Here is a 15,163-nt window from a genome sequence, read left to right as displayed (position 1 = left end):
CAACGCTGGCGCCCCCGCGTCCCATCCCGGGACGTTGCGCGCCCCCTACACTCGCCCTGGGCCTCCCCGACGTCGCCCTTGCTGACGTCAGCCCAGAGCAACGCCTGTGCGGCGTGGGAGAAGGTGGCGCACGGGCGAGTCTCCCCGCTGCGGTGGCTGCCCAGGGCTTCCCCAGCCGTGGATAAGGGATGGGGCGAGGATGCCCCGTCACAGTGCCTTACAGACCCAGTTGGGTAAATCCACAGTTCTTTAAGGCAGGCTTGTTTGTCTTTTGGTTCCAAACGCATTTTAAAACCTTATTTCCAGCACACACACAACTCTTTATACACCTCTCATAGGTGCATCATTCGGTGATATTCATGACCAGTGTTTCACCATTTTTGTACTAGCTTACTCCATACGCTTCTTTGGTACTATAATATTGTATACAATCAGTTCAATTGCTTACTCTTTGTAGTTCAGAACCTCTTTCTTCGTCCTAGGGTGTCTGGACCCAGACTGTGACTGTACAGTTGTTTTCCAACATGGCATGCACCAAACTGTCTGTTAAAAGCTGATCATTTCTCTCACTAGCGTAGTTCCTAACTGTGGTTTATGTTTACATTAAATTCTGTTTCTTAACATGAGTAACAAAACTGTCAACTACATATATTTGTTAAAAATGTAAAAGTTATGTATAAGCATGTATTTAGGAGCCAGGCTTTTTTTCTTGCATTAAGTTATTCCATTAAAATGCTTGATAAAAGGAAGCAGTTACAATTTTGTAACTGAGGAATAGTTTTTTAGTGTGCAGTAATAATGTATTCCCAGATATCAATGCATACATATCCGTCTTCTAAAACCACACAACTTTAACTTCTAGGTTGACAACAATGAGTTTTTCTTTATTATTGGACATTTCTTGGTCAAATAGTACTGCAATCTAAAACTGTTGTCTTGTTGGACTAAAAGAAACAGTTGTAATAGTGTCCTGCGATAGGCAGAGGAACTAATTAAATGTGGTTCTACTCAGCAAAATGACTGGGGAAATTGGCACCTTAATCAGTAGATCATTGCTCTTTTGAATTCCTTGTGAACACTTTAGTGGTACTATAGTTGTTGCTGCTTCATAGCACAGTTAGGCTTATAGAAGCAACACACATATGTGGACGGGTGAGTTGTTTTCTGTCACACCATCCATAGAACTGAAGATCTAATTCTGCCCTGATACCGCTGCTCCATGAAGGTCAGGGCTTGCAGGGCCCCCAGGTGATGCTCTCGGTACCCCTGCTGTGTTGTGCTTGCCCTGTGGAGCCCCTTGGGTGTGGGGGAGGATGTCCCAGGCGGGGTGGTGTGCCCTGCATGTGCAGCTGTGGAGAAGCTGTGGAGAAACGAGAAGTGGTCAGTTCTCCCTGAGGGCACAGTGGGTGAAGCCCAGCCCCCCCCCCCCGCGAGGCGAGGATGACAATGACCATGGCCATGTCCTGCATCATCAGAGCCGCTGTGCTTGCACAGAGGTCATGGTCAGAATGTCCAGCTATCCCTGGGAGTGGGGACTTCCCCGAGACCACTCTCTTTAATAATGGAGATTGTCCATCTCCTAGAGCTGGAAGGGACCTTGAAAGGTCGAGTCCAGTCCCCTGCCTTCACAGCAGGACCAAGTACCACCCGTGACAAATTTTTGCCCCAAATGGCTTCTGCAAGGCTTGAACTCACAACCCTGGGTTTAGCAAGCAAATGCTCAAATCACTGAGCTATCCCAAATTCGAAGTAAGCGCCCTGCTGTTTCGATTTTATTTCAAAATAGTGGTTTACCTGTATAGACGCTATTCAAAATAACGGCAAATTAACTTTGCAGTGTAGACATACCCTAACAGATTTATTAGGGCATAAGCTTTCATGGGTAAAACCAACTTCATCAGATGAATTGGAGTGGAAATTACAGAAGAAGGAGTATATACAAGGAAGAAGTTGATTAGGTTCATTAACACAAGCAAGTCAGGGTGGAAGTGGGTCATTCACAGTATTTGGTCTGGAGATGTGAAGGTTCAGAGAGGGGACATTGCCTTTGAAAGGTGTTAACCAGTTGAGATCCGTATTCAATCCTGTGTTGATACTGTTGAATTTGTAAATTAATTCCAGTTCCACTGTCTCCCTTTGTAACCAGAGAACAACACGTTCACCTCCCTGGACATTCAGTAATGGATTTCAAAATAGTCATCCTTCTACAAAAGATTTTTAAAAACCGGTTACAAAGGGAAACGGGAATTAATTAATTTGCAAACTCAACACTTTGAAAGGGCAGGGTGCATGCCTGCAGCAGAAATCACAAAACGCTGTGCAGAGCTGTCAAGGCAGGCATTGTGGGATACTGGCGGAAGCCATTTCTCTTGACAAAACAAACTGTTCACACTTGCTCTTTGTCAACAACAAAGGGAGGGGAAAAGACAAAAGTTTCTCGCAGAGGTGGAATTTTTTTGTCACTAAAACTGGGCGTTTTTCCCGACAAAAGTTATATTGTAGTATGTATGCTCTCACTGTTGTCAAGAAAAGGCCGTTTTTGGTGACAAAACATGCCAGTGTGGACAAGGCCATAAACTGACTCAAAGGAGACCAGTCCATGGTCATGTGGGAAGAGAGGCTCTCAAAATAAGCTGCTTAGGAGCTCCTTGTTGTCAAACACTCTCAACCTGACATTTGAAATCTCATGTTAAGCACCCCCAGTGATAGGGGAGAATGACGTCACCCTGATGAAGCTGATGAAGTTCCTTTTGAGCCTTCCAGTTCCTGTGAGCTTAATTATCTCCCATGGGAGGCTGTTGCTGCCTTGCGGGGCATCATTTCCCCTCAGTCTGAGCGAGCTTCAAGCTGTCCTGACTGATCCAATGTGAACCAAGCTTAAGGCAGTGGTGTGGAACCACTGAAAAGAACTTTCACTCTGCAGTGGAGAGGGACAGCTCCATTGAGTCTGTCGTCCTGCCAACATTTCTGTCGTGCCCTCTGTTTCCTGCCTCATGAGGTGGTTCTTCGCGTGCTTAGCGTCGTAAGGCCTGTGGGGCGCAGGGCTTCATTTGGTGCAGACTAAAGCCCTTAGGAAGTCCCCTCAACTTCTTGAGTTTCGCACTGACCGACTGGATTGTGCTGTTACAGTGTCTGTCTTGTTATAGCGTGGCTGGCCAGAATCTGGACGACTATAAGAACATAAAAATGGCCATAGGGGTCAGATCAATGGTCTGTGTAGCCTGTTAGCCTGGCTCTGCCAGTGTTCAATGCTAGGTGCTCCAGAGGGAACAAACAGAACAGGCCAATTATCAAATGATCCATCCCCTATCGTCCAAACCCAGCTTCTGGCACTCAGAAGTTTAAGGAGCTTCAGGACATCGGGTTGATCCCTGATCGTCTTGGTCAATAGCCATTGATGGGCTTATCATCCATGAACTTACTAACTCTTTGAACCCAATTATACTTTTGGGCTTCACAACATTCCCTGGCAGAAAGTTCCACAGGTTAATAGCATTTCTTGTAGAAGTGCTTCCTTATGTTTGTTTTAAACCTGCTGCCCAGGTGACGCCTGGTTCTTGTGTAATGAGCGAGGGTCAGTACATTTCCTTATTCACTTTCTCTAAAACATGAATGATGTTATAGATTTTTGTCATTTCCCCCCCTTAATCACCTTTTACAAGATCATCAGTCCCAGTCTCTTTAATCTCTCCTCAGTTGGTAGCTGTTCCTTAACCCTGACCGTTTTTATTGACCTCCCCGCACCCTGCTCATGTCTAATGCATCTTTTTTGAGATTGGGTGACCAGAACTGCTTGCCGTGTTTAAGTGTGGTGGGGGTACCATGGATTTATACCAGTGATATTCAGACTTCAGTGTTTCAGGAGACAAATTTGTGATCCGCATTACCCAAAAGAGCCACAGCAGGGTGACTTCATTGTAGTACAATTGATTCATATTGATACAGTATCACAAGGGAAATATTTAGTATGTACTCTCACAGCAAAATGATTGTATTTTTATCAATTACAGTTTGTTAATAACCTAATGAAAGCATCCTGATTAGTTAATAACTTGGAGCGGATAATAATTAAATTGCACAGTGTTTAGTATCAGGCTGCAAAGAGCCCCAGGAGACAGATTACAGAGCAACTTGTGGCTTGCAAGCTTCAGTCTGTCACGGATCTATATAGCAGTATTAGGATGTCTTCCATCTTACTGTCTATCCCTTTCTTAATGGTTCCTTCTGTTTTGTTTGCTTTTTTAGCTGCCATTGCATACTGAGTGGACCTTTTCAGAGAACTATCCCTCACGATTCCAAGATCTATCTTGAGTAGTAACAAATATTAAAGACTCCAGTCATTTGTGTGTATAATTGGAATTATGCATTACTCTGCATTATCAGTATTGAATTTCATCTGCCATTTTATTGCTGAGTCCTCCAGTTTTGTGAGATCCCTTTTGTACTGCTTCACAGTCTGCTCTGGACTTGACTATCTTAGTTTTGTATTATGTGCAAACTTTGCTGTGTCATTGTTTATCACTTTTTTCCATATCATTTATGAATATAGTGAACAGCAGTCGTCCTAGCACACATCCCTGAGCACCTCGCTATTTATCCCTCTCCACAGTGAAAAGGGACCATTTATTGCTCCCTTTAATGGTCCAGTCTTTCACCCATTATCCGTGAGAAGACCTTCCCTCTTATCCCATGACAGCTTACTTTGCTTAAGAGCCTTTGGTGAGGGATCTTGTCAAAGGCTTTCTGGAAATCTTAACTACATTATATCCACTGGATCCCCATTGTCCACATGCTTGTTCACCCCTTCAAACAGTTTTATTCATCTGTGTGTCTTGTAATTCTGCTTTTTACTATAGCTTTATCCAGTTTGCTTGGTTGCCTATAATTGCCGGGATTGCCTCTGGAGCCTTTTAAAATAGCAGCATCACATTAGCTTTCTGCCATTCTTCTGGTACAGAAGTTGATTTAAGCAATAAGTTACATACCACAGCTAGACATGGAACTGCAGAACTACTGAGTTCCTTCAGAACTCGAGTGAATAGTCTGGTTGTGGTGACTTATTACTGTTTAATTTCTCTGTTCCCAAATCACCTCTATTGACACCTCAGTATGTAACAGTCTCTTATGTCTGTCTCCTCCCCAAAATGTCTCAAGTTTGGGAATCTCCCTCGGGTCCTCTGCGCAGATGAACACAATTCTAGTTTATCCGCTTGTCTTCCTTGACTGCCCATTAGCACTTGCCATTCAGTGGCCTCACGTTGTTTGGTCCATATCCTGCTTCTGATGTACTTAAAAAAAACAAAAAAACCAACCCTTTGTTTTTGTGTGTCTGGCTAGTTTTTCTTCACCTGCTTAATTATATACTTGACTTGCCAAATGTATGCTTGTTTCTGTTTTCCTTGGTAAGTTTGGACTTTTAGTTTTAACAGATGTCTTTTGGTCTCAAATGGCCTTTTTACTTAGTTTGGCTATGGTGCCATTATTTTGGTCCTTTTACTGTTTTGTTTTTTTATTTGGGACATATATGTAGTTTGAGCTCTGTTGCGGTGTTTCGAAATAGTTTCTGTGCAGCTTTCAAGCATTTCACTCCTGTGGCTGTTCCTTTTAATTTCCATTTAACTCACCTCCTTATTTTTGTGTAGTTCTCCCTTTTGAAGTTAAATGCTAGTATGGTGGGCTTCTTTGGTATTTGTTCCCTCCATAGGGATGTTATAAATGTAATGACATTATAGTCACAATTACCGAGCAGTTCAGCTGCGTTACTTCTTGGACCAGACAGTGTATGCTGCTTAAGGATTCTTTTTTTCTGGCTTCCAGGAGTAGCTGCCCCAAAAAGCAATTGTTAATGTTGTCCAGAAATGTTATTTTCACATCCCCTACTGATAAGACGTGGTCTCAGTCACTATCAGGATAATTGAACATTCTCCTGCCCCCCCGCTTCTTTTTTTGTAGCCTCTCTAATTTCCCTGAGCATTTCAGTCATGCCCTCATTCTGATCTGGTGGTCAGTCAGTTTGGTAGTGTATTCTTATCCCAAGTCTCATTTGATTCAAGGAACAGCTGGCGTTGCTGTTTGCCTTATAGATGAACCCAGTGCAAACATCCTATACCAGTGTTTCTTAAACTTAAACCAGTGTGCTGCGAGGCAGTCAGAGGTGTGCTCAACAAAAAATCCTTGGTGTTCCTCATTTTAAAAAAAATGGTTTGTTGTTCCTCAGTCTTAAAAAGTTTAAGAAACACTGTCCTATACAGTAGCTACATGGTCCTCTCTCCAAACACTTACATTTACTATGGCTATGTATACACTGGCACTTTAGTGCTGTAACTTTCTGATTCGGGGGTGTGAAAAAACACCCACAACTGTACGCAGCAATTTACAGTGCTGTAAAGCACTGGTGGGAACCAGGCTACAGCACTGAGAGCCGTGCTCCCAGAGCAGCTAGCTACTCCTTGTGGAGGTGGCTTACATAGAGCCCTGGGGGAGCTCTCTCCTAGCACTCATGCCAGGGCCACACTTCTGTTTACACTTTTCAGTGTAGCTGCAGGGTGCCATTTCTGATTCTGCTTAACCCAGCCTTGCTCCCCTGAGTCCTGACCCTTCTTTTTGGTTACTGTTTCTTCTCTGAAATCTCAGCTTTCTTTTGTAGACTTGACTGTTGCAGGTCTGCCAGGACATACGGAAAGGATGAAGTCCTCGTTTTCTGTTGAAATATGTGCTTAGATTTATTGTTCCCAGTATTGTAATTTCTCACCTCACTGTTGATGCTAGCCTTGTTGCAGAACTTTCTGTCTTTTCCCTTGAGACATGCTGCAAGCTGTATGTTCTCCACAGGTGCAAATCTTGGCAGAACCTTTAGAGAAGAGATGGTTATTTGCATGTGATTCTGCTTCTCTGACAATATCATTCCTGCGGTCGTCTTCCCACCTCTCCTCCTCTTATTTGATGCTGCTTTGCTAGCTGTTCAAGAGCTTACACCTGACTTGTCTCTTTCTTTTTCTCTCTCTTTAATTGGCTTGTTTTGTGAGTTTCACCTTCTGTTCAGTGAAGAGCACTGACTGAAGTGTTTAGAGCGCAGTGGTTATAGCTCTATGGGTGGCATGCAAAGGCGAGGATGAGTCTGGATCATGATTTACCCTACTACTGCTGCCCTCAGATCCGCCTGTGTCATGCTAGAGAGCTAAGACCCAAGAGCTAGAATTCTGATTGCTTGGTGTCTTCAGAGACACCGAATTGCAGGCAAATTTTGCCTTGCTGGCTTTTATAGCTTCCAGTGGTCGTTAAAAATCGCACTCTCAAAAACATAGTCCACAAACTTTTGACTGAATAAGTTTTTAATTGTTGCAGATAAATGTCAACAAGTAACGTGTGGCCGTTTCAACGTGCTCTTTATTTCTGTTCTGATGCAGCTTCCAGGTGGGAGTCCCCCTCAATACGTGAAGACATGCAGCCAGAAATATGGATTGCACAGGAGCTGCGGCGAATTGGAGATGAGTTTAATGCCTCTTACTGCCCAAGAAGGGTAACGCTATTTTCTGTTTCCTTACACGCAGACTGGGAAAGGGTTATAATATTTGCAACAAGACATGTTTCCAGAAGTTGTTTCATGTTCCCAAATGTTCAGAGAGGTTTGTAACATTAACTTTGTGGATAAGTATGTAATACTTACTTTACAGAGCCACTAGCCACCACTCCATTGTGAAGGTTATTTTGAGGTTTTTTTACTTAACTGGGAATCGTCCTCTTTTCTATGATGTATACAGTATATCTTCCCCTAAGTCAAAGTACTTGGTGTAAAATTCTGCCTTCATGAACGTGAGGCACAGTGCACAGAAGCTAGAACAATTGTTTTTAGAAGGAACTAAGTGGAAAAAAAAGATTTGCATGGCTTTCCAATGTGAATTCTGCACTGCTTGCATGTTTACACGTGTGATTTCTAGCCATTACCTTGTGCTTTCACTCTTTTGAGATGAGACCTACACTAAGCAGAGGTGTCACTAGGTCACAGTCAAAAAGTTTAAGGCCAGCAGGGACCACCTGATCATTTGTGTGACCTGTGTATCGTAGCACACTAGCACCACCCAGCAACCCTCATGCTAATCCCAACAAGCCTAATTAGACCTAGCAAAATGCAGGACTATGTAGCACTTTAAAGACTAACAAGATGGTTTATTAGATGATGAGCTTTCGTGGGCCAGACCCACTTCCTCAGATAAGATAGTGGAAGAAAATAGTCACAACCATATTTCTTCCACTATTAGATCTGAGGAAGTGGGTGTGGCCCACGAAAGCCCATCATCTAATAAACCATCTTGTTAGTCTTTAAAGTGCTTCATAGTCCTGCATTTTGCTTCAGCTACACCAGACTAACACGGCTACATTTCTATCACTAATTAGACCTAAGTATTACAGCCCCTCGTAGCCTAATCTGCTGCGTGCCGAGGGCAGCAGAACCGGGTGCACTGAACCCAAGGTCCCTATTGATCAAGTGAGAGAATATGTTAGCTGCTTGGATTCTGAACTGGCTTGTGTGAAGTCAGTAACACAAGAATATTCTACTTTTTTAAAACAGAAAATCCATATAGAATTGTCCCTAGCTTGACTTTCTTGGGGGGCAGGGCGGCTTCACTTGTCTCAATCTCAGTGCAACGTGTTCTCATCCCAGGCTGCTGCTTGACCTGTGGGGCCCTGTTCTCCTCTTCTATGCCATCTAATTCTCTGCACCCCTTTCTTTCTCTCCTGGGCGTTGCTAATACTTTGTGTGAGGTGCTGAGCTTAGCAGCATATTCCACAGCTGCACTAACATAGTGTGAAGAAAAATCTTTTTCTAGCTGTTTTAATTTGTTTTTCTTTTATTTTTCTTAGTGGAACAAGCTGATGGAAAGGGACTTTCTCTCCTGTTACCTGGACAATCCTATCTCTGTTGGGGGAAGGCAGTTTCCTTTCCTTCCGTTGATTTTACATGCCGTGGCAGCATAAAAGAGCCAGTGCAGTCCTATGTTCTCCCGCTGGAGAATTCTGCCTGGCCCGAGCTTTGAGCAAAGGATGTTAAGTGTGATGTTTGGTGCGCTCAATTTTTTCTTTCAGTTTTATGCATTGGTGGAATGTCGTTTTGAAGTGATTGGGACTTCTTTTAATTGTAGGCTTCTAGCATCTCACTGGGTAGAGTGCTGCATTATGCAATGATATCTCTCCTTTGATTGTGGTTAGAATCAGATCTTGTGCAAGAACATTCACAGGATGCATTCGTTCTATTCTGTCCTCCTATCTTCTGACTGTCCATCAAGCCTCCTCTGTGGTTTCCACAGAATGAATTCAACACTGTTTCTTGAAATAGTGGTCAATGGAAATAGTGTTCAAAGGTAGCTAACTCCGGGCTGATGTCTAATTGTGCAGGATAAATGCATTACATTCTTTGTTATGGTATGACCTAAGCAGTACTGTATAATGTGCTAGAACTGGACATCCCAGTTCAACTCATGGTTAAAAACACACACTAAAAGAATATATTTCCTCTACTGTCTTTGGAAAGTTTAGCAGGTGGAGGCAATAATATAGTAGTCCAGCTGTGAGGATTCAAATGAATCAGGTTTTTAGTACTGTAACTAAAAGTTCATGTTTGGGAAAACTCCATTTTGATAGTTGTGACCATTAAGAAACTGGTTGATGTATATCATTCACAAAGATGCTGACAATTGTGCAAATATCTGACTTAGTGTAAGCAAACTTGCTGGGGCAGTGTGATCCAGTGGAAAGGTCCCTATACTAGGAATCAGTTTCTCTGCTACTTGTCTCTTGAACACTAGTTTACCCATCAGTAAAATGGGGACTGTCCTAGTTAGCTTCTTGTAAACCACTTTGAGAAGTACCCAGGAAAAGAGTTGTATTATAGCTAAATATTACTACTCTAATGTTTTATTAAACTCTTGCTTTGATGAAATCAGAATGGATTGAATATTTAGCTATAATTTTAGTAATTTTAAAAAACGACGAGGAGTCCTGTGGCACCTTATAGACTAACTGAAGTGTAGGAGCATAAGCTTTCGTGGGCAAAGACCCACTTCATCAGATGCATGAGACATGCATCTGATGAAGTGGGTCTTTGCCCACGAAAGCTTATGCTCCTACACTTCAGTTAGTCTATAAGGTGCCACAGGACTCCTCGTCGCTTTTGCAGATTCAGACTAACACGGCTACCCCTCTGATACTTTAGTAATTTTAGTAATATTTAGTATAGTTTTAATCACTATGTCAGTTGTCAAAGAGGAAACTTAAAATTTATTGTGTCGGAGTGGTAGCCATGTTAGTCTGCAACTTTAAAAACAAGTAGTCCTGTGGTACCTTAAAGACTATAAAGTGTGTGTGTGTGTGTGTGTGTGTGTGTGTGTGTGTGTATATATATATATATATATCTCATATATAAATATAAATAATCACAAGCTTTCATGAGCAAAACCCACTTCTTCAGATGAGATGATCTTGAGTGGATGTATTGGATCTCCACTCAAGATCATCTCATCTGATGGAAGTGGGTTTTGCTCATGATGCTATATATATATTAGTCTCTACAGTGCCACAGGACTACTCCTATTTAAAATTAATTGTATTTTGTATTTGTGCTTTTTAGTAGTTTTCCTAAAGAAAAGGTGATTCATGCTGATCGGTAATTATTTAAACATGTTGATTTGCAGCTAAATGTGTCCTTTACACTGAATCTGGTACTTGCCTTTTGCTAACCAGGGCTATGCTACAGCTGTAAGCATTTATTTAAGCAGCTGTATAGCTAAACATATATTTATTGAGATTATTAAATTTTTACATTTTTTAAGTTCAGAAATGTACTAGAATAATATGCATGATTTGTGTCAAATTGCAGTTGGATGGAAATTAAATTAAAAATGAATGAAACCCTCCATTCAAAAATTGTTATGACCAATATCTGGCGCATATGTAAGTGGGAAGAGTAAGTTCAAGAAAACATGTTTTACATTTGAAACTAGCTGATTAAACTAAGTATTTTTTGTGGTGAGTGAATTGAACTGGTTTCTGGTTACTGTGTCCTTCGAGGTTTCGGAACTAGTAGATCTAATCCTCACATCTTGTTTCTGTTCAGACATTTTAAGAGGAAAATAAGCTTTCCTGCTTTTTCGATTCCTGGTTGGTTTCTCAACTTTGAACTAGTCATTGACCTGAAATAGGAGAATAGACTGAAATGATGAAACTGAGGCTCTGTCGAAAGTAGGTAACACACTCTGGTTTAGCACTTTTAGCAAACTCTGCTTAGACAGTGATTTCTGCTAGTTCAATCGTTTCTTTAAAACATTGGTGCCAAAGGTGTAGTGCTTGAATGCTGTTCTAATTTGTTTTTAAGAGCCATAGGTTGTCATAATTACAAATTTAATTTGAAATAGTATATTTTTCTTTGAAAATCTAAGATTTGATTTTTTAAAAATGGAGGAGTTATTTTAGGGGTTGATTGTTTTATTCGTCCTGCCTGAATGTTTGTCTATAAGTTGAACATGGGAACCGGGACAAGTCACCTGACACCAAAGCTAGAACACCTATCAATCTGTAGGTTTGGATTCTATAGGGTAATGGATAATGTTACTCGTCTGTGCAAATATGGTATAATTATCCTGTGGTATTTAAACTATACCCATTCCCAGTCATGTGCTAACTGCATTCTGAAGAAAACAGAGTAGTACATTGTGTGGGTTATCGCAAAGCTTTTCTCCTGTGGGGGCTTATACTCAAATGTTTGAAGTCATAAGATTTTAATGGACTTGAGCAAATTTTAGCACCCATTGGCGTGTGTTCAAGAGAAAATCTGAACTGAAATAAGGTGGTAGGTACTGGAAATGTATATACCAGTAACTTACATATATTTTCATTTTCAATCTCATTTTTATATATCTTAACAATTGATTAGAAAAGAGGAGACTAAAGGGGGATAAGATAGAGATCTATAAAATCATGACTGGTGTGGAAAAAGTGAATAAGGAAAAGTTATTGACTTATTCCCACAGTATAAAATCTAGGGGTCACCAAATGAAATGAATAGGCAGCGGGTTTAAAACAATCAAAAGGAAGTGTTTCTTCACTCAGCCCGCAGTCAACCTGTGGAACTCCTTGCCAGAGGATGCGGTGAAGGCTGGGACTTTAACAGGGTTCAAAAAAGAGCTAGATAGATTCAGGGAGGTTAGGTCCATCAATGGCTACTAGCAGGATGGGTAGGAATGGTTCGTAGCCTCTGTTTGTCTGGAAATTGGTGACATATGAAAGTTTTAACATCCCACACACTGAACAGAAGTTTTAGAGCATAGAATAATCTAGTTTTTTTCCACTCTGCAGCTGCTGATTCTCAAGCACTTTTTTGTTTTCATTTCTGTCTTAAGATATTTCTTTTAAAACTGCTGCTTTTTTCCCCTCTTGGCCAGAGTTGATTACAGTTGCCAGCTTTAATGCTTTATACTCATTAAAGAAAATGTAAGACGCTACTTGTAACCTCTTGTGTGATGTGTAGATGTATGCAATGTTGTACCTAATTTGGTCCTTGGATTTTAGAGAGAGAGTGGGTGAGATAGTCAGTCAGTCAGTCAGTCAGTCAGTCTCTCTCAAGTTTTTCCTGCTGGATGATGGAATATTCCTGCTGGGCAACAGAATGACATCATCAGTGTCTACAGGCTCTCTCAGCGAAGTGAAAGCGACTATAGAGGGGGGTAGGCGAGCGTAGCAAGCAGAGAGCACAGCCCCCAGTATCTCTTATTGAACAAATTTTTATGGATGAAAGAGACGAGTTTGCACACTGAACAGAGCTCTTTAGGTCTTTGGGTGTAGTCGCTAGTAAGTTTTCTTGGTCCATTTTAAAATAGAGATGAATAAAATTGGTACATGTTTTCATTTCTATAAATTCTTTGTTTAAAGTGTGGCCTGTATGAGCCTTGAAGATGGTTTGTGGTGATCGCTACATAAACCTTAGTGCCGTATCTAATCAAATTGGGGACTTTTGGACCTCATGAATGTGTTTGCTCATAACTTATTGGCATTGACATCAGTGGATTATCGCCACCTAAATAGCGTCACAGTTGTTGTTTTGCATGTTGCAGCCTTTTTTGTTACTGTGGGAAGAAATGTAATTGTTTTCCAGTGGTTGAGTCAGTAAGCTCTTTGTTTTCTTTAAGGAGGAGTATCTGGGAAATTACAACTTAAACATACAGTTTTATCCATCAAGTTATTGCTCAGCTTAGTCTGTGTTGCCAGTTGAAAGCAAGTGTAGAATTAAAAGTTCTATATCTGTTTTAACAGCATAGCGAATGGGACTGACATTGACAGTAACCATTGAACAGGGCTGATTGCAATATTGGCTGTCAAATTAAAAAATCTGTGCTTTCTTTTGATTGGTTGCTGGTGGAGAAAAAACGAAACACCACTGTCAGGAGCCATGGCAATGCCACAGACTTCATCAGGGGTTAATTGGTCATTGGTTTTGGAGGGATGATCAAATGTTTTTATTTTGAATACAATGGAAAGCAAATGGTGATAGTAAACCACCTTCAGAAGTGATGTAGTGCGATTAGAAACACAGGACTGCGTGAACGAGTAGTGCACAAATGGCACTCGGCATGGACAAGTGGACGTTGTCAGACAGCAATGCACAGTGGCCCAGCACTCGAGTGCTTGCATGTTCTGTAGGCGGATTGCTGTTCACGCTGACTGTATGCGTGTGGTGGACAAAAAGAGCTTACCCCGTGCTTGCCCTCTGTCAGTACCTGTGGGGAGTGGAGAAGCAAAGCGCAGGACTTCCTCCCCAACTGCTGGGTGATGGGTGGGCGGGTGAGATCACTATCTTGCATTGCTTGGTTGGGAGGGGCTGGAAGAGAAGTGCTAGGCCTGGAGGGGAGGGGTTTGAAAATGACAGGGCCTTATGTGACCTTTTTTCTTGTGTACTGATTCCAGAAGAGAGCGAGAGAATGCATGTTGTATAAGGCAGGAGTTCTCAACCGGGGTACCTGTACCCTTAAGGGTCGTCATGATGTACCCTCCGGAATACCTAATTCATCTAAATATTTGCCTCATTTTACAACAAGCACTTGCAACACTGTACAAAGTGTGATTTCTTACAGACAGTGACTTGTCTGAAATGTAAATGATATTTGTATTCTAGTTGGTTTATAATTAATGGTAAAAATGAGACTGTCAGCAGTTGTTCAGTAAGAGTGTGCTGTGACGTTTTTATATTTGTGTCTGATTTTGTAAGCAGGTAGATTTGAAGTGAAGTGTAACTTTGGGGTACTGAGGACAAATGAGACTCCTGAAAGGTTTCCAGTAATCTGGAAAAGTTGAGCACCGCTGATACAAGAAAACTGGGCGTTGCTCCCTTGCTCGAGTTGAAAATTGTATTTCAAGCCCATTCCTGCGTGTAACTACAGGTAGTGCCTTGGTATTAAAAGTGAAAGAATTTCTATCACCGTGAACAGGGGCTGCTGGACTCAGCGCGACCTGGGACCGAGCAGTCCTGGCTCGTGTGCCCGATGGCTCTTACTACATTTAAAATGCAGAGCCACAGGTAGCTTGCGGAGTAGTCCCGGCTTGAGCCAGCTCCTGGAACTACACCCGCTATGGCTCGGCAGAGCGGTCCTCGTCGACTAATTGTGTAGTCGATACAAATTGTATCAACTACACGATTAGCCAGATAACAATTTAACATCCGTAATACCTGCATTATCAATCTTCGCTTCCCTTGTGTCTCGAATCCCTGGTTGTCTGCTGAACTGCCTGAAGCACTTCTTCTGACTGTAATTTGCTGGACATTGATCACACAGTGGAGGAGAAGAGACATGGCGGGCTGCAGACACACAAACCCTGCTATGTGATTGGCTGCAATGGCCAGTTTTGTCTGGCTGCTCCTGGCCACCAGAGTTCTAAAGGGCTAATCGTGGGGCGTAGGAGTAGGGGGTGGATTAGAGAGAGCCCGAGGGTATTATTTCAGCATCAGCAGGCAAGAGGGGGAAGGAAGGTCTCCTGTCTTACTCTGTAGGTTGGAAGCTATGTAAGTGTAATAATGACCATTCATTATGTCACACAACTAGATAGAACCATGAGTAGGAAAACCTTATCTCTGTGTCAAGGGCATGTGCAGACATGAATTTCCTGCACTAAATATGAA

The 15,163-nt window shown here is 42.0% G+C and overlaps 1 protein-coding gene across 21 annotated transcripts in view; it reads left to right on the top strand.

The window, feature by feature from the left end:
- Positions 1-15,163, top strand: part of BCL2L11 (BCL2 like 11) — a 151,309-nt gene that overhangs the window by 125,869 nt on the left and 10,277 nt on the right. For 17 of the 21 annotated variants that reach the window (XR_016349313.1, XR_016349311.1, XR_016349319.1 and 14 more), the window contains 2 exons: positions 7,407-7,519; positions 8,863-9,061. Coding sequence is in view for 4 of the 21 variants with exons in the window: in XM_089777589.1 (XP_089633715.1) it covers positions 7,407-7,519 (113 nt within the window). In the remaining 17 variants the exon portion in view is untranslated. The remainder of the gene's footprint in view (positions 1-7,406; positions 7,520-8,862; positions 9,062-15,163) is intronic. The other 4 variants (XM_089777589.1, XM_089777592.1, XM_089777591.1 and 1 more) reach the window with 1 other exon arrangement.

The sequence above is a fragment of the Pelodiscus sinensis genome, chromosome 3, assembly GCF_052426305.1.
Source record: "Pelodiscus sinensis isolate ZL-2025 chromosome 3, ASM5242630v1, whole genome shotgun sequence".
Classification (NCBI taxonomy): Eukaryota; Metazoa; Chordata; order Testudines; family Trionychidae; genus Pelodiscus; species Pelodiscus sinensis.
Note: the sequence above shows the minus strand (reverse complement) of the source record. Positions and strands in the feature narration are given on the sequence as shown.